We start from the raw sequence: 18941 nt of genomic DNA, 5'->3' as shown, positions 1-18941 counted from the left end.
CTCGTTCAGTGTCGTTTTAGCAATCCAAAATGTTTCTGCGTATATTGCGAAGATATTCTATCGGAGAAACGGGTTGTAATTTAAATCAGGTTGTCATATCCAGTAAAGTTCATACAACCAAGGGAAAAGACAAGGCAGGTCATTGATATCTTTAACAGCGTGAGGGTAAGTTACACAATTTCAACAACAGAGAAACGTGGCAGCACTGTACTGTTTCTGTTATTTTTTGCATGGATATGTCGCTTTTATTCAGTAACATCAAAAATTCGTGTCAATTCCTCGTTGGATAAATTTAAATATCTGTCGATAACGTAAGATGCATTACATAACTACCTAGTTTACAAATATTTTTCGAATATGTTAGTATTTTACCAAAATTAAAAAATTAAAATTCGTGCAATGAAACACGTTATGTAAATTAGTATACCTAGCCTAATTAACATTTGCACTATACAATTTGTTACATCCGTAATAATAATTATGGACTTACTACACTTTTTAAAAATGAGCAATTTCATTATATATAATTAATGAAGATAAGAATATTTAAACATTTCCTCGTGCAAATTCTTTTTTCTTATAGCTAGTTGTCCAAAGAGCAACCTCATTTTGCGTAAATAAGATCGCCAACAAAACATGTTTTCTACTATTTCTGAATAAGTCACGTGACTATTACCGAATACTTACAAAAAAAATTTGTAATTCGAAAAGACATGAAATACATTTAATTTTTGAAACAATGAACGTAAATTCAAAGTTTTAATATAATGTTAACGTAACTAACAATGAGTTTCGATATATTCTTCATAAAGCTCCGATTTATTCTTACTGTTCATCGACAAGCGTACGCTGTCTGTTTGATCATGCGTGATTGTATCCGCGCGTAGAAGTGGGAGTAATTGTGCATGAAAATTTGATAGGTTTGCATTAACTTGGCCGACCTCTTAAACACCTGGGCGATCAATCAGTATATATCAGAGGCAAGTCTAACATACACAATACTCTGTACACTTTATACTTTCATTATTTAAAATGAAACATAAGATTGACCAGAGATTGTAGCCATCTTGCGGTGTAATTTAATTATATAGTAAACATTTGATAAAAAGATAAAATCAACTAAAAAAAACATAATAAGTACCGTGAAAATTTCAATTTCTCCAATCTGGCAATAAATTTACGGTGATGGTGCAGTCCATCCATATTAAATAACGATGAATTCGGAAGGAAGGAATCTCCGTAATGTTCGAAACTGTCGTGTGTAAAAGCTGTTGGCTTCGAGCGCGACGTGATCGATACGCAATCGTTCTGCCGAGTATCTCCGAAGTTAGCCGAGAGAGTCGAAGATAACCGAACAGCCACGAAATCGACCGAGTTACAGTGAGCAAACGACGCGTACCGAAGAACGCGGGGTCTTCTCCGGCTTGGATTGAAACAGCGTTCGCGTCTACGGGCGCGGTTTTGCGTCTCGAGCTGGCGTTTTACACGGTAAAATGTCCTCCCTCGACTATCTGGACTTGTGTCGATTATGTCTCGTGAAGGATCGTGTTTCGGTGCCAATTTTCGAGGGTGAGGGAGACGTACGGCAAATATTTCTCAAGATCGCCGCTTGCCTACCGGTCAAGGTAAGCCAACTACGCCATCGCTTCGACAATGGCGATCCGCCATCTTGTGCATTTTCATAGATACACCGCATTTCCTTAATCGTCCACGACTTTTCGACCTCCCAGTAGATGTATTTGCCTCCGATCATTTTAGAGATCGCCCTATAGACAAGAAATTTCATACAGTTCCAGACCATCGATATCCAAATAGCCTTATTTCTGGTGCTGTACTGTTTATCTTTTCTTTTCTGTTCATTCTCTCCAACTCATCCACGACGCTACAAATTATTTAATAGAATTTTGCCGCGCTTTTTTCCGTACCTTAATGTATTGCGGATCTACCCAAATTTTTTCATCATAGTCTGGATAACAGCCCGTTGTTATTTTCATTCGAAAGTGACAATTCACAGTATTTCTTTATTCACAGCAACTATAACCGAATAATCTTCCTTTTCGACATCTTGCTTTCGACATCATTGTTTCTATTATAAAATAAGTACCTATAATTGACTATTCGTACTTTTTGAAGCCGTTCCATTAATAGTTGTTTTCAATGTTGCGACATAATACTTTGAAATTGCTTTTGTGAAAAAGTTCGATTAATTTAATTCTTATATTTATTGTTGCAATTATTTATTTACAGATTTTAAATTTGGTAAATAATTCAATGCATAATAAATAAATAATAATTATTTAGAATCTGTTTTGGTTGAATATTTTCTGTATATTATTTAAATGAAATATGAATCATTTACATTAATTTATTCTTTAAATATTCCCAACAAATGTTTTAAATTTGTTATCCAGTATTACTATGATTACTAGTTTATCTTATGACTTATGATTTGTGTCATTCATAATATTCATGGAATACTAAATTCGCTGTAGAAAACTACTTTCATTATGTATATAAATATAAAATTCGTTATAAATTGTTTTTTTTTACTTATGATTTCAGCTTACAAGAGAAGATAAGTTACCCAAAAAAATATGCGATGATTGTGTGTATAAAGTAGAATTATTTTATCAATTTTGGAATACTACTGCGAACGCAGAGAAACAACTATTACAATGGCTGGGAGAAGTCAGTTTAGAAGACAAACAGGGTTATGTTACCAATGTTCTCAATACGGTAATTTCTTTTCCATATAATATTTGTTATTATATTCGATCCATAACAAAATCTAAAAGCATAGATAGTCTTTTATTTTTCTTTTGGCATTCAGTTCCATGTTTACCTTAGTTACTGTTACTGTTACTGATAATATTTAAATATTATTAGTCTTTACTTTCGTAAGTTTTTTAATTGTTCAATTTATTGAACTTTGCTATTTCTATTTGACATTCATACTTAAAATATACGTTAATAATTTTATTATACTTTAAAGTAACAGTGCATTTGTAGGTTATATTTTATTTGTAGTCATAAAAGATGAAAAATATTTTTATTTACTTATATGAAATATAAAATATTTTAAAATAATAAATAAATTTTGTTTCTTATGTTCAATTGCAGAGTGTAATGAAACAAGAACAGAATTCAGAGAACAGGTTAGATGGCAATGTGATGCAGCAAGTGGGAGAGCATCAAAACAATATGGGGATGGCTATGATGGACAACATGGGTTTGGGTATACCCATGATGATATCAAGTGCTAATCAACAACAAATCACCTCAGTTCCTATGGACACAAGCAGTAATACTGTACAAACCGTTCAGGCAGTACCTGGTCCAAGTTCACAAACCACACATAACCAAATACCACAGAATCAAACAAGCACTACGCAGCAAGAAGATGAAGAGGAAAGTAGTGAAGATGATGAAAACTCTGATGAAGATTGCGACGGAGATGAAGGTAGGTTTTATAACAAAATCTTTGTATTTTTCTCCTTTCCTTTCCAAATTTTGAACATCTGTATAAAAAAAATGAATTTATGTATGTTTCTATTCTCTTCCATTAGGTCTACCTGTAAAAGAAGAAAGTGAAGAGGATCCCAGCAATAGAACCATAGAGCCTACAACCTTTGTAAATGTTTCCCTAGCATGCGACGAGGCAGGTCCTTCTGGGCTACAACAACAAAAAATAGCAGATATGCCAGAGATGCCAATTCCACAACCAACTGACGGGGATCCCAAATCTGGGTGAGTCTTTTATCCATATGTTACATCTCAAGAGCCAAAGATGCCATTTTGTTGTGGTAATCGCAAACATTTACACAGACATTTTAATGTCCATTTACATGTACATTAAAACATGTATATGTAATTTACATGTTCATAGCTTTTTTCTTTTAACAAACTTCAAACTTGTATAATTTGAGCCAAGTTACGTGTTTTGATTTGTGATTACTTGATTCCGATTACTTGTACAGTGACTTTTATTGAAAACATCAGAAATTTGTATATTTATAATACTTCACGTAATTTGAGTCTGAATCACTTTTCTTTCTTTTGTGTTTAGGAGTTAAATATTACTATCTAAAAAAACATTTTATGTGTCCAAATTAATCATTTTTTAATGTGTATAATATTTTAAATAATAGTTATTCATATTATTTTTATTTTTATTATGGTTGCATGTACTCTGTATAGTTTTAATTTTTGACTTTAAGATAAAAGACACTTTTAATTTTTGGTTTTGAAATAAGATACATAAGAGTTAGCCACCTAATTGAAATAAATAAGGTGCAGTGGGATGATAAGGTAAGTTAATACACACCCCACAACCATCTTTGGCTCTCTGTATTTTGCAATTTGATGTTTTCTTCAATATTTCAATAATTGACTTTGTATTTCATTTCAACAGAACTATTTAATTATGTGTATAGCATATTCACATTTAGGTAAAATATCAGTCTTTTTGTACAGGGGTGTGTTCATTTTAAAAAACAAATTGCAAAATACCTGAATATTCTTACATGTGATAGCATGTACTTAGAGTTCATTTCAATAAGAATAAGTGAAACATAACATTTGAAATTCTGATATCGTACACATTGTTTAGATTCGACTTTGTTACAACTTTCCTATTTAAATGAACTCTGTCCTAGTTATTATTGATACATGTACAATAAATGGACAGAGGGATTCTACTAATTACGATCCAGTCTATTAACACCTGTACGGCCTGTTTTTTAACATGTACGTAAGTGAATCAATTGTTGTGTAGCACTTAACGCACAACAACAGGTATTTAATCCCTCTGTTCAATTGAGAACCAGATGTTTACATGTTGTCAGTATCAATATCCCACGCTTACGTGAAGGCACAAAATGCCGCACACGGCTAACAATAGGCCGACCAAAAATCACAAACTAATATTTCGTAAGCTAACGTCACGACATAATAGACGCTTGGTGCATAATAAAAGTGTCACCAAACCGTTATGATTCGTAAAAAGAGAAAAAAGAAAAGAGAATCAAATACCGTTTCTTGTCGTCTTCGTGCTTTCCAATGCCTACGCTTTTACATTATCGTCAGGACCACAGTAACATTTAGTATATCGGTTAGTCTGTAAGTGCTATCGTTCTGTTAATTGCGCACAACACCCGCTGATAAGCCGTGTGGTGTTCTTGCCACGAGTTCGGTTTCAATCAATACCACTTGTGGCTGGCATTTATGTTAGGTGCCGGTCCAAAACAATCGAGTGTTTTACGAGCAAAAATAAGTTCATTTAAAACGAAAAAAAATAAATTAATTAGACTAATAATTAATCGACATGTGACGAAGAATCGAAGAATAATCATCGTATTGAGAAACATGAAGAGGACTTCAGACAAAATTTTATTGAAGGCGAGTATCAAGTTTTTGTATATTTTCGGACTCTTATTTAATAGTATATAAGTATGATTTCTACAAAATTTATTGCTTTCCATTTACATTTACGCGATGTTTCCAAAGAATTCGTGATTTTATTCTTTGGAGCTTTCCTGCGCGCGTCTCAGCATATTTTTTGCTGAAAAATCGCTGCGCTTGTGTTATACAAATTTTGATCGCGCACTATTATATCGCGCGGATTATTTTGTTTATGACATGGTTCAAAAAGCAATCGATACGTTTTGCAAAATTTTGCATTTTTCGATGCTTACATAAAACCAGGCTGCGTTTACGCGCCGGTGAGAATGCAATTGTTTGCGTTTCGTTTTGTATATTTGTGGCGCAGTGTATTTGCATCGGTACACTGAAGGTAATACGGATGCACGCAATGTTATATTTGCGCAATGTATTTTCCGATTACGAGTTACGATTTGAGAACAGTGTGGAATTTGAAACATTCCTTGTTTCCCATTTAAAATTGTTACACTGTATATTCATCATATTTTATCGCAATTTATAGATACCATTAAAACTTTTGACGTTTTTATATTATAACGTGAGTGAACATTTTTTTGCAAAGACTGTTAATTAGAAGTTTGTGGTGAAAGAAAATAAGAAGAAACTGCATGGATGTTGGACAATCGACATAAAGGTGAGGATCCAATTTTCATTTAATATTACAATAATCTGATCTTTAAAAGTACTGTATCTTAGTAAAGATAACGACTTTTTAGCAAGGGTTTGCTTTCTTCTAACTTTTTTGCCAAATTTTGTAGCTTAACTTTTCTTCTTCTGCTGGTTTGCTGTAGAAACCTTTAATTTCTTTCTCGGTTTATGCCAATTACTTCATCATGAGTCTAGAGACGTGGAAAGGCGAGAGATAGTTCAAGATAGAATTAAAACGCGCGAATTTTTCCATCTTCTTTAATTAGATTCATTACTAATTAATTTAATATAAATAAAGTCGTGAAAAGTGTCAAATATAACTTTCTTATTTAACATCTTATTTATACATAAAAATAATACGTTTAAATTTTCAAAGGACGAGACAACTATATCGTATAAACTGCAAAGGTAAAGTGAAAATACAAAGAATAATTTCTTTACGATCTTCCGAAACGAATATACTCTTATCTGAGGAATATAATATAGTCTCGTAATATATAATATTCTTCGTACTAATAAAGAAGATCGTGAAGATGTTCGACGGAGAACGATGACGACACAAAACTCTCTAAGCTCGATTTGCACTTACGCTCTCGTCGCACTCTCTTTACTGCTGTGTCTTTAGAAGGGAAACCACAATGCCCAAGCACCTTGCACGGTCACTATGCAGAAATTATCACGCAGCGTAAATTCTCTATTTCTCCGCTTTCGTATCTTTTCTCACCGCCGCCTGTTGCAAGAAAGAAAGTAAGATCACAGGAACGAATCAAAAGACAGTGCCTATGTGTATCGTACGGTGCTATTCGCCGCTGCATTGTCCTTGGGTTTTGTCGATTTCAGGGAAGGAAGCGAGACGTTCGGCGGATTGTCGGGGATGCTACGTCAAATACTTTCGCCATCGCCCGAGACGGGAGATACCGGTTTACCGGTCACTTGTACCTTGCTTCAGAACAACTCTATGTTCTCCAATCAGTCGTCGATGATGTCCTCAACGTATCAAACCGTCCCATCCCATTTGCCGTCCATTTGTACCGATCAGATTCTCTTGGATCACGTGCAGATCGTCACTGAATCCTATCCGTGTCCCACCTGTGGCCTTGAGTTTCGAAGCGCTCTGAAACTGAATTACCATATAAGAACGAGTCATCCGACTCTGCCGGAGTTCGAGCACAATATAGAGAATCCGATGAGGTACTCGTGCGCCATTTGTTCACGAAGTTTCTACGCTCTGAGTCACTTAAGGATGCACGAGGTGACGCATTCCGCGCCAGTGGCAACCTCCTGCGCACCGATCCCGACCATATCGACGTCGGTGAACGTAGAGAAGACGTTCGCCTGCGATCGTTGCCAAGCTAGTTTCCGGTATCGTACGCTTCTCGAACGGCACAGGAGGATGCACGAGGTTGGCCAGGAGAAGCCTTATTCCTGCCCTAGGTGCTTAATGCGTTTCGAGACGCGAAACTTGTACAATCATCACGCGAAAACACACAAACCGATCCTGACAGCCAACGATAGGATAACTGACACCGTAGTGTCTTCCGGTGATCCGGTCACTAGCAGTATTAGCGGTACCATGGCATCGTCAAACAAATCGGTAGTCTCATATCCGTGCGATTCATGCTCGAAACAATTCGCAAGCATCGAGTCATTGACTACCCATAAGGCTGTACATAGGTCCAGGCCGCTCGTATGCGACGTATGCGGCAAGGGTTTTACACATCGCAAGTATTACGTGGTGCATCAACGTATCCATACAGGAGAGAGGCCGTATCTTTGTGCCATGTGTGGCAAATCGTTTACACAAGCATCCACGCTTACCGTCCATCGTCGATATCATACCGGAGAACGTCCTTATACCTGCACATTGTGCGGTAAAGGATTCGTTACCAGAACGATCATGCTGAATCACATGAAAAAGCATTGAACTCGATCGTCGTGATCGTACGATAAGAAACGTTTGTCAACCGGGTGTACGTTAAAAAAACCTATAAATTTAATTATTTCGTAAATAACAAAAATACGCAAGATATATCGATATTCGAGTTGTGTTACGGGAGTTTATGATTTTTTTCACGTTATTGTTTAATTGTTGGTTAAATTTTAGTCTGTTATAATGATAGTGCAAGAGCAGTAGCGTATTTGCACTCGTTTCTAATCGCGATAGAAATAGGTATATATGTATTAGTTAGGAAATTAAATTTCTTTATACTTTTGAGAAAATTCGGTTCGAAATTGTTATTTTGTTTAACAAAGATGGTTTCTTTCTAGAAAATCATTCTCGAAGTGCCTTAAATCGCTTAAAAAATAGAAGATTAATTATAACGCGTATTGCGCGAATTCGTCACAACGATCGTGTAAACATCTTTACAAAATTCAACCATAGTAATAATCTATCGTATTTTTAAATTCGTTGAATTCGACGAATTTGTTAATTAGTACCAGGGGTACATAAACGAAATTATTAACTAATAATTATTAACTAATCTTATGTGTAATATGCATGTCGTCACTGTGATACTGTTTGTTCGTGTATATTTGAAATATTTTAAGCGCTCTAGTATACCTTTTTCGATTTCTTTGACTTTTAGAATCGCGAAATTTTGTTCGAAAATGTCGATTTCAAACACGAAATTTGCTTCAACTAAAATTAGTACCTGTTTAACGAACTAACTTTTTAATGTGCCTAAAAGATAGAGTTTTTGAGAAGTTTTAATCGACGAAATATGAAAAAGACATTCTACATAGAAAGAGCTAATTGTAATCATTGCGTATAAAGTGTTAAAAATTATTTGATGTTAAAATATCGTTATAATAGATAGAAAAGCATTAGCATACGATTAATGTACAAGTATACGATTATTTTAAGCATTTTTAGTTAAACCGGTAGATCGAGGTGATATAGTTAGCGTTTCAGCATTAACAATGAATTCATGTGCCTCTAATTAATGTAAGTACAGGGTCACTACATATGAATATCGTAAAACGTAAGTATGAAGACGCTTAAATATTTCTATGTAATCTCGTGAAAAACAAGATCTCTGCTATTGATATTCTGAACAACATAGTTATAATTAATCGTTGGACGTAATCGTTGCTAAAAGATTTCTAAGAATTTTATCACTCCTGAATGTAATTTTTCGTCTAATTAAAGTTTTCAATGTTACTAGAGAGTTGTATATCCATTTTGGAGAATAGTATTTCTTCTTTTTTTTACTACTAATAATTTATATTGAATTATATTGAGAGAGAATGGTATGGTGGTTCGAGCATTTATAATAACTTTTAATTTTCATCGTCGAATTCAGCAACTTATATTGGATAAAGAATATTTTGTGACAATAGTGCTAAATCACTGTGTAACTTTTATATTGAACAAAATTTTGTATACATTTTTTTTTTAATTCTGTTAACTCAACAATAGTAAATTTTAATATTTAAACCAGACTTATGTGATATACATAAATAAGCGGTTCGACAAATTTCCTCTTGAGTTTCATTTTCTTTAATATTAATTACTGAATGTCCTTAAAATTAAATACACATATTCGATCAGAAACTCGAGCATAAATTCAAGATGGTGGATGTATCACGTGATTGGATCGTCGGTAATATAGAGCAGCATGTGGTAAGTGTACGGCAGAGACTTTACGTTTAAAAAAATACAATCATATTATCAATTACAAATTATTGTATAATTTTTTTAATATTTACCGGTATTATTGATACGGTAAATATATAATGCAACAATGAGTATTTATTTTGTATAATTGTTGCCTACATACATAGGCAAGCAATTATCGCAGCAACATTTTTAACCATTCTTTTTATTTATTAATTTGTATAAGCATCAAATATATTGAATAATTGAATATGGTAAAAAAAATTATCGTTAAATCGAAAACTCGATCGCATTAAATAAAATCGAGTATTGGAAAGACCGTGTGGGAGTATGTTATAATTTCATTGAGTAATATATTTACAAATTAAGCATTCCCGTTCGTATTAAGATAAACGCGTTTTAATAATACACTGTGTAAATTTACGAGCTCCGAAGAAGTTTAAACGTAAGAACGCGATGAAGGAAAAAATACTGGAAAGCACCGAGGCACTTTATGAAGTACTTAATCTCGTAAATGCGTACACTTGTCCCCGAAAAAATCTGACAAAATAAAATCATTATTAAACCCCCTAAAAGGAAAGAGTACAGTATATCGATTGCATAGAAATAATACGTTGATTGATCTACGTTTTGTGTCTCTCTTCTTTCCAGATATTTTGTGTCAAAGCTTCAGATGGTACCTCAGGATGAGCAAGAATGCAGCCCGAACGATGAGATGTTTGATCACGAAGATACAGAGCAACTGCTCGTCGCGAATCGTATGCATGTTCCGAACGTGGGGAAAGCGGAGATAATCATCGCTGATGATATCGTGCAGTGCAATCTCTGCGGAGATGGTTTCGTTTCCGAGCATGCTCTCGCTCTACATTTAAAAATGCACGAACAGGACGAAGCACAATTACAAGAGGATCAGTTTGTTTGCGAGCACTGTGGTCGCAGTTTCACAACAATCTCCGAATTTAAAGAGCACCAATCAGAGCACGAAACGGATGAGAGATACGCTTGCGAAATGTGCGACTATGTTACAGAGCATAGAGAGAATCTAATCCTCCATCAGAAACGTCACAATAACGAGTATGAATGCGACATTTGTGGTGCCAATTTCGTTTCTTCTAGGAGCTACGAAGAGCATCAATCCATGCATTCTGATGAAAAACCGTTTCAATGCGAAATATGTAGTGCTCCTTTTCGATATCGTCAAGGTTTGAGATTGCACGCGAAGCTGCATCAGCCCGATTACGTGCCACCTCAGAGAAAACACCATTGCGAGCTCTGCAACAAGCGTTTCTCCAGGAAGCAGGTATTATTGGTACACATGAAGACGCACGGAAACGCAGGCTCCCAGAACGAATATATTTGCCCAGTTTGTGGCAAAGCTGTTTCTAGTAAGACGTACTTGACCGTACATTTGCGCAAGCATACAGGAGAGAAACCGCATGTCTGCGATCTCTGTGGTAAAGGGTTTATCTCGCAGAACTATCTGAGCGTTCATCGACGCACACATACTGGAGAAAAACCGCATAAGTGCACCCACTGCGAGAAACGGTTTACTCAACGAACTACTCTGGTGGTGCACCTCAGGGGACACACCGGAGATCGGCCATATCCTTGCACCTGTTGTCATAAATCTTTTGCCTCAAAAACGATGTTGAATTCACATTTAAAGACGCATGCTAAGCAGAGTGCACGACAGCAACAAGAACAGCAGCAGCAACAGCAATTGCAGCAAGAACAGGATGTTCAACAAGAACAGCCTCTTGATACAATTACTATATTGTTACCTAGTTAGGGTATTTCGAATAATCGATTATCTATTGTGAAATCAAGGCCTTGTAGAAGAGTTATTAATTCGTAAGGAAAATGTTACTTATGCTTAAGTAGATAGAGTGGGATATTTGTATTATTTGTGATGAAGAGAAAGGTAGTTATTTAGTCAGCGATTATTATTCAAATGCTCATTTATTTTTATATGATGATAGAAATCGTGGAACAAGAAAAATCGAAACGTTGAGAGAGATATTTCACGTTACTGTTTTGAGCATTTATTCTACGCACATTTGGTTCCATGTTGAACCGCTGTTAACTATTTCCATACTTATTTTATACATTGGAATAGTATTTAACGGCATACTGAAAGTTTTAAGAAGGAATCATGATGCCAGTTTGAATTTACCGAATAAAAGAGTGCTATATGAGTTCCTCGCTAACATGACTATTAATCATTCATTAAACTGGTGAAATTTCTAGTTAGAATCTCGGCTTAAGAATATTTTTGAGTTTCTTTTTTACATTTGCATTTAACTATTTTATATATTACAATCTTGTACGAGGGTTACATATATGTAACAATCATATGTACGTACATTCTAGCAAGTATTCCATTTTATTAACACGTTTAGGTAAGATTAATTGTAAATTAACAGTTTCCTTTTTCTTTTTAACTTTACTTATAGAATACGAAAAATCTTAAATGTATAGGATAATAACTCTTATCAATTATTACATATTTTAAAGTCTCATGTTGCATACTGTATTCATGTACGAGCGTCGAACGAAACTTTTTACATATAATTTTATGTTAATACAACCGTCCACGCTTCTAAACATTTTTTACTATTATATTACTTCAATACTCAACTTTTCTTTTACACGCGTATGTGATTTACCATAGAATAGAATTTTGCGAGGGGTGCTTTAAATTAGTGTACAACAATATACTTATACGATTACTATACGATAGTGCCTTAGTTATTGCGCGGTGTTCTCCGCAGGAAAAGACGCATATGCATTTAAGATATCCGAATTAATGAATTATAATGCATATACAATAGGCATTAGTTACGGAGTTAACAGATATAATTCACTGTTTTGACTTGTAAGGGAGCCTTAATCGTTGGTAGTTATGCTTGGCGAATGCAAATAAATTAAGCGGAGAAACAATCACATAAATTACACTACTGTAAACGATTAGGATTATGTGAGAAACAGTACTTTAATTTGTGATAATCCTTTTTCTGATAAATGTATGAAATGATTACGATATATAGTGATTACCCTAAAAAATAATTTTTTTTCTAGTTAAACGTTTTCATTCGTGGCGTCGCACTTCTCTTAATTTATAAAGCTAGCGTAATTGCGTTGAATACTATACTGAACTTCTTATTTATCGTGTGGCTTTTGTTATACTTGGTGCATAGTAACTGGGAAAATAGTTCTTTTATATCCTATCATTAAAGCTAGTAGTCGTAGTGTGATATATCGTTGTAGTGTATCATTAAATGTAGATAGTATTAATTACATGAGTTAAAATGTTTATAGGGTTTAAGATCATCGTTATAATTGAGAAAAAGGATGAAATTTGATGCCTAAATTTCTAATGATTCAACTCATTAATTTCGCAGGAGATGTATATAAATCACAGAGTGTATGAAACAAATGAATGCAGGAAACCGTTGAAGCCTGATTATTTCTACAAGATATCTAATCATTGTTTATTGTCCAACTCAGATAGAGCAATAGTCTTCTTTTGTAAACAAATTCATAAAAATAAACAATACAGTAAATATTTTGTTTTATATTTACACACATAAAACTTCGTTCATTATTCTATGTAAATTAGTAACGTTATTTAAATTGCGAATACTTTTTATTTTTCATTTTTATCGCGAATATCTTTGTTTATCAGTTCTGATGATCGGAAGTTCCTAACGATGCTTTTAGCGACGCGAATATTACAGAAATCTGACATCGAGCTTTTTTCCAAGTTACATTCCTTCGGCATGCTTTTCATGGCTGTGTGCATTTTGTGCAACGTGTCCACGATACAATTGTCTGTCTCATATCATTTATCCAAACGATTCCTCGAAGAAATTGTCTCTCACGAATCATTGATCGCTGTTTGACTGGCTTTGTGCAGTAAGTAGCTTCATCTTCTTTCAATTGTGTTAACTGTATAGTTATTCTCGATTCATATGATTGATATTTTTATCATAAAAAAAAACATAATCTGCTATCGACAAAGAAAACAGATTTAGCTTTGAAGATAAAGTAAAGCAAAATTGGGATCAAGTACACTTCCAGACATCTTCCCTTGACTCGAAGTTTCATGAAAACTGCATTAACTACTTAAGTAACGTCCTCGTTCTGTGCGTGCAAGCGTCCGATTTATAAGGCAGCTCACGCTTTGTTGTCTTTTTGCAGACCGAAAAGCGTGAAGACGATACCAGCCAAACGGAATCAGTCTCGCACCGCTAAATCGTCCAACGAGGAAGCTCGATCGTTTGTGAACAAAGTGATCGATAACTCTCACGTCGTCCAGGAAGCATCGTATCGATGCGAGTCCTGTGACGAGGAGTTCGACACGGAGGCTGCTCTGTTGGTACACAGAACCGAGCAATCGATCCTTCGAACTCGGGAAGCATTGAAAAAAGCTGAAAAGAAATACACGTGTGACACGTGCTGCGAAAGTTTCACGAAGAAGGTACAACTGTTGAAGCATCGACGAGGTCGATGCAAAGAGTTGACGATAGCTGAGAGCAAACAGCATAAAGCGAAGGACAAAGCGATAAAAACGAAACGAAAGGAACCAAATGTTTCTACTGGTCCGATTGAGTGCAACGTGTGTCATAAAGTTTTTAAGAAGAAGAAATATCTAAATGTTCATAAAACATTGCATGGAGCGCCTCATATTTGTCACGTATGTGGTGCCAAATTGACTTCTGAATATTATTTGAAGATTCACATTAGGAGACACAATAAAGAATTCACTGAATTTTGCGAGGTGTGTAACAAGGGATTTTACTTAAAGGCAACGTTGAAAACGCACATGAGCGTGCATAGTAATGATAAACCATGCATTTGTGAGGTTTGTCACAAGTCTTTCGGTAATAGAGTTTATTTGAGAAGTCACATGAAGATTCACAGTCAGCCTGAGAATAGAAGGAAGTACAGATGCGAGATTTGTGGGTTCGAGACTTTCTACAGTTACTGTTATAAGGAACATCTGTGGACGCATACTGGAGAAAGTCAGGTGGCTTGTGAGGTTTGCGGTAAATTGATCAGGAGACAGTATATGAAGATTCATATTAGGATACACACTGGTGAGAAGCCGGAGATCTGTGAATTTTGCGGGAAAGCATTTAGTTCGAGGAAGTATCTGATTAAGCATCGAAGAACTCATACAGGGGAAAGGCCTTATAAATGTAAAATCTGTGAGAAACGATTCACGCAACGAGGCACCCTGAGCGCCCATCTGCGTCGACACGAGGTCGCTAAATGAAGGGTGCCTTGAATTTTCATCGAGTTCTGTAATTGTTATTCTATGTTTTATTGTTAATAAGCAGACTAATTTAAAGATTGTAATTGTATTATTTTATTTTAATTCGTAGACTTAACATTATTGATCTTTTTAACGGTATTGGAAATTGTGGATTCTTACATAGTATTATACATACGTACAGTTCGTCTTAAATATTGAGAGTTTAATGATTATTAATAAGAATATGTGATTTGTGAAAATTGTATTACAATTGTGTTTATTTGTATAGCTCACAGATGTTAAAAATAATAACGATTTAAAGACTAACGGAGTTGGAAAATATCTTTCTTTTTTAATATTGAAAAAATTATATGATTCTTCCATGACTGTAATTTGTATTATGGAAGAATAGTGTGTTATATTAATTGTTTTAAACAGACAAGTTGCGTAAATTGTATATAATGTAATAAGATTAATGATATATGGACATAAATTACCATATCGCTTGTAATATTTTAATATCTTAGTAAGGATATGAAAATATTAAAAAGTTCATTTTAATAAAAAATCAAATACTTTTAAATTTAATCTAGATCGGCCTCCTTAGGTTAATATATTTTGTTACTTCGAATGGTTTGCACGACAGCTGGTAAGTAAATGATAAATGATTCTTGAGCTGGAAGAAATATTAAAAAAAATAGCTACACTTTGCAATAAATTGGTTGGCAATAAATACCAAATTAACAGGCTATTGCGAATTTACTGTTAGATAGCCTTTAACAAACATTAAAATTGAAGTATATTTTAAAATATATAACTTCTAATTGAAATATCAATTTTCGATACGATTTCTTCAGAAATTTTGACATGAAAATTAGAAATGTGTACGAATATAGAATACTGGATATGAAAATAATTTCAAACATGAAAGTCTAACAATATTAAATTTCAAAAGTTTCCTAAAAATTGTATGAATATTATAATAATTTTTTATAAATATATTCTATAAGCTATTTAATCTATTGTATCTACAATTTTACATCTCATTTTTATTTTACTCTACGTAAAAGCTTCATGACATTTCCTACAAATTTTCACTTTCTCTTCAAAGTATATTACATCCTTATCGATGTTAAACCACCAACAGCAGAAGAAATACCGTGATTGGTTCGTATCTAAGCGGAAGAAAATTTCTTATTCGAGAACAAGTATATACCATGTTAATTGCGTCTCATTACATTCCATACGTTGACGAGTCTTGTCCATTGCAGGTGTCAGGAGATCAGCATGGAGGAAGCGAAAATAGAGCAGATAGAAACACTCGAGGATATGGAACTGGTCAAGTACCAGAATGACGTTTGCACGGTTGAAGAGTTCGAACAGATCAGTCATCAAGAGATAGTAACGGACACGTTAGAAGAAAGTAACGACACGGAGATGAAACTGATTCTAGAAGAAGAAGAAGAAGAAGAAGAAGAAACAGGGAACGTTAACATAGATTATAACAATAAATACGAGAGCAGAAAATGCTCGGTCATTTATGAATGCGACGTCTGTAACAAAAAAATGCGTAAGAAGCTTCAATTTCTAAAACATAGGCAGGATCATGAAAGGAATTACAAAGAAACTGGTGATCATTGCGAGGAATGTGATAAAAGTTTCGCGGATGAAGAGAAATTGAAGAAACACATGATCAAAGTGCACCAAAAGGAGAAGCCTTTTCAATGTGTTCTCTGTAATAAATGCTTCAAAACGGAAGAATTCTTAAAGACACATCTGAAGCAACACAACAAACGTTTCACGTGCGATATCTGCGGTATCTCGAAGGTGTCTGGCTACGATCTTCGTTTACATAAAAAGAAACATAACGAGGAATATGTGACGCACTGTGAAATCTGCGGCAAAGGCTTCTACACGAACCAAACCCTGGAAAGACACTTACTCACACATACCGGGGAGAAACCATTCGTTTGCAAGGTGTGCAACACCCCTTATGCGAGTGCTGCGTATCTGAATACGCATATGAAGTCTCACGGCGAACGAGAGAAACACAAGTGCAATATTTGTAATTTCGAAAGTTACTGGAAGGCGGCTTTAAAGGTGCACCTTAAGATACACACTGGAGAGAACCTGATCACGTGTGAGATATGCGGGAAATCAGTCTCGAGTAAAGCTTATCTGCAGATCCATATGCGTATACATTCTGGCGAGAAACCACACGTTTGCGAAGTATGTGGCAAAGCCTTCAGCGTTCGAAAATATCTGATTGTACATTTAAGAACGCATACAGGTGAAAGACCGTATGAATGTAAGGTATGTCAGAAAAGGTTCACGCAGCAGGGTTCACTGAATTCGCATATGAAGTCGCATAACGAAAGGAAGTGAACCAAAAAGAGATGTGTGTTTGTATAAGATCACTGGCAGGTATTGTATTTTGAGAACAAGAGATACATGTACCAATCTCTGAGATTTTTGGTACGTAGAATGGTAAAGAGCATGAGGCATTTGGTTAGAGGATATATTGCTGTAGAGAATTAGGTATGTTAGGTGCTATGAGATCTTTGTGTGCTGATTGTCATTATGAATTTTAAAACTTAAATTAAGGATGAAAAATATTTTAATTGTTTTTTGTCTAATTTATTTTCGTATGTTTAGAACAGAATTATTTTTAGAAACTGTGATTAAAAAGGATTTTACTAAAAATCCTTCTAAATATATTGTTATTAACATTATAGAAAAGTTCAATATGACAGTCAACACGCTATTAGGACAAATTTTTGTAATCCTGTTTTGTAAGACCAACCTGTACTTTCCAAATCTTTTTTACAAAAAAAATCACAGTAAGATATTTATAATTGTGGCGAAATATTTCCCCACTGAAAACAAGTGTAAGTGCAAATACTAAATACTCCAAATATAAATCTATTATGCTAATGTTAAAGGATAACGATAAAACCGTTGATAAATTGTATCAAACATTATTGCAATGAGGATCAATTAAGTTAGGAATTGATCAAATTGAACATATTTGAATTAGAAAAATAGAATATCAGAAGATTCTGTAGCAAATAAGCTTCTGATAACAATATTTGAGTATATATATATGTAACAATAAAAAATTGTTGTTACCAACGAAAAGTAATAGTACTGTAGAATCTCGTAATTTAAAATGTGCCATAATATTCAAAAATCTTTAATTTCAAAAATAACATTATATAAACCTAATCCCAATCTACTTTGCATATATACGTCTTTCTTTTTTTTCCAATAACGAGATTATTCTTGGCCTAACTTAGTGATAAAATACAACAAATTGCAATAAATATGCAATTAGCAATATCAAAGAAAACGTGAATATAACAGAAGTGTAATTACTGAAAGTATAAATGCCACATACAAGACCAGTTTGTATTTGAGAGTTATAAAACACTATACTTAATATTTATAAAAAAAGGATCAGAGACATTAATTATATTGTAATTAGGAGATTGTATATTTTACTAACATAATTTTACGAATTATATCTTAACACTCGTGGATGTCTTATCTTTGTATTAAGTGCAAAACTTTTAATACATTCATATAACTTTCCATGTAAATACACATTCTCGAAGCTAACAACGCACATGTGCAAATAAGTGAATACTTATATCTTTATTTCAATAAATTTATTTTTTTTGTATACTATACGTGATATATGTACTTTATGTTCATTTTTTATGTTTTTATTTTGTAAACGAGTATTTTAAGATGTATACGAGAAGTAAGTGCAAAGAGAAATAAGAATTATACACAGAAGATTAAGAACAATATTCTGTTATTTTTTATTTCATATAATTTTTAAGAATGAAGTATGCAATAGTCGCTACTTTTTCCTCGAAATGTATGAATATCATTTTTGTAAAAATCGCGGATATGTAAATTTTTACTTTCGTTAATTTTATTAAGGGTTGAAGTATATTTGTATTTATCACAAAT

The 18941-nt window shown here is 34.0% G+C and overlaps 2 protein-coding genes and 1 long non-coding RNA gene across 17 annotated transcripts in view; 2 read left to right on the top strand and 1 right to left on the bottom strand.

The window, feature by feature from the left end:
• Positions 1–865: 865 nt before the first annotated feature.
• Positions 866–2239, bottom strand: LOC138181682 (uncharacterized). The gene is made up of 3 exons (XR_011173575.1): positions 1926–2239; positions 1142–1766; positions 866–952 (listed from the first exon to the last, which is right to left on the bottom strand). It is a non-coding gene; the product is annotated as an uncharacterized LOC138181682 (long non-coding RNA).
• The window catches only part of LOC138181671 (zinc finger protein 454-like), a 59994-nt gene continuing 42542 nt past the window's right edge, over positions 1490–18941 (top strand). For 12 of the 15 annotated variants that reach the window (XR_011173573.1, XM_069116717.1, XM_069116707.1 and 9 more), the window contains exons 1-4: positions 1490–1625; positions 2563–2736; positions 3121–3460; positions 3567–3747. Coding sequence is in view for 14 of the 15 variants with exons in the window: in XM_069116717.1 (XP_068972818.1) it covers positions 1494–1625; positions 2563–2736; positions 3121–3460; positions 3567–3747 (827 nt within the window). In the remaining variant the exon portion in view is untranslated. Of the gene's footprint in view, positions 1626–2562; positions 2737–3120; positions 3461–3566; positions 3748–10357; positions 13267–13906; positions 15297–16234; positions 18890–18941 lie in introns of those variants that run through there. The other 3 variants (XM_069116716.1, XM_069116718.1, XM_069116713.1) reach the window with 3 other exon arrangements.
• LOC138181676 (zinc finger protein 62 homolog) lies at positions 6581–10351 on the top strand. The gene has a single exon (XM_069116731.1). The coding sequence runs from the start codon at positions 6962–6964 to the stop codon at positions 8009–8011; it is 1050 nt and encodes a 349-aa protein (XP_068972832.1). The 5' UTR covers positions 6581–6961; the 3' UTR covers positions 8012–10351.

The sequence above is a fragment of the Bombus flavifrons genome, chromosome 7, assembly GCF_040668555.2.
Source record: "Bombus flavifrons isolate JBK064 chromosome 7, iyBomFlav1_principal, whole genome shotgun sequence".
NCBI lineage: Eukaryota > Metazoa > Arthropoda > Insecta > Hymenoptera > Apidae > Bombus > Bombus flavifrons.
The sequence above is the reverse complement of the archived record's forward strand: the minus strand, read 5'-3'. Positions and strand labels throughout refer to the sequence as shown.

What these genes read in the sequence shown, in the direction of transcription:
- LOC138181676 (XM_069116731.1), top strand. Translation starts at nt 6,962, where the DNA reads ATGCTACGTCAAATACTTTCGCCATCGCCCGAGACGGGAGATACCGGT.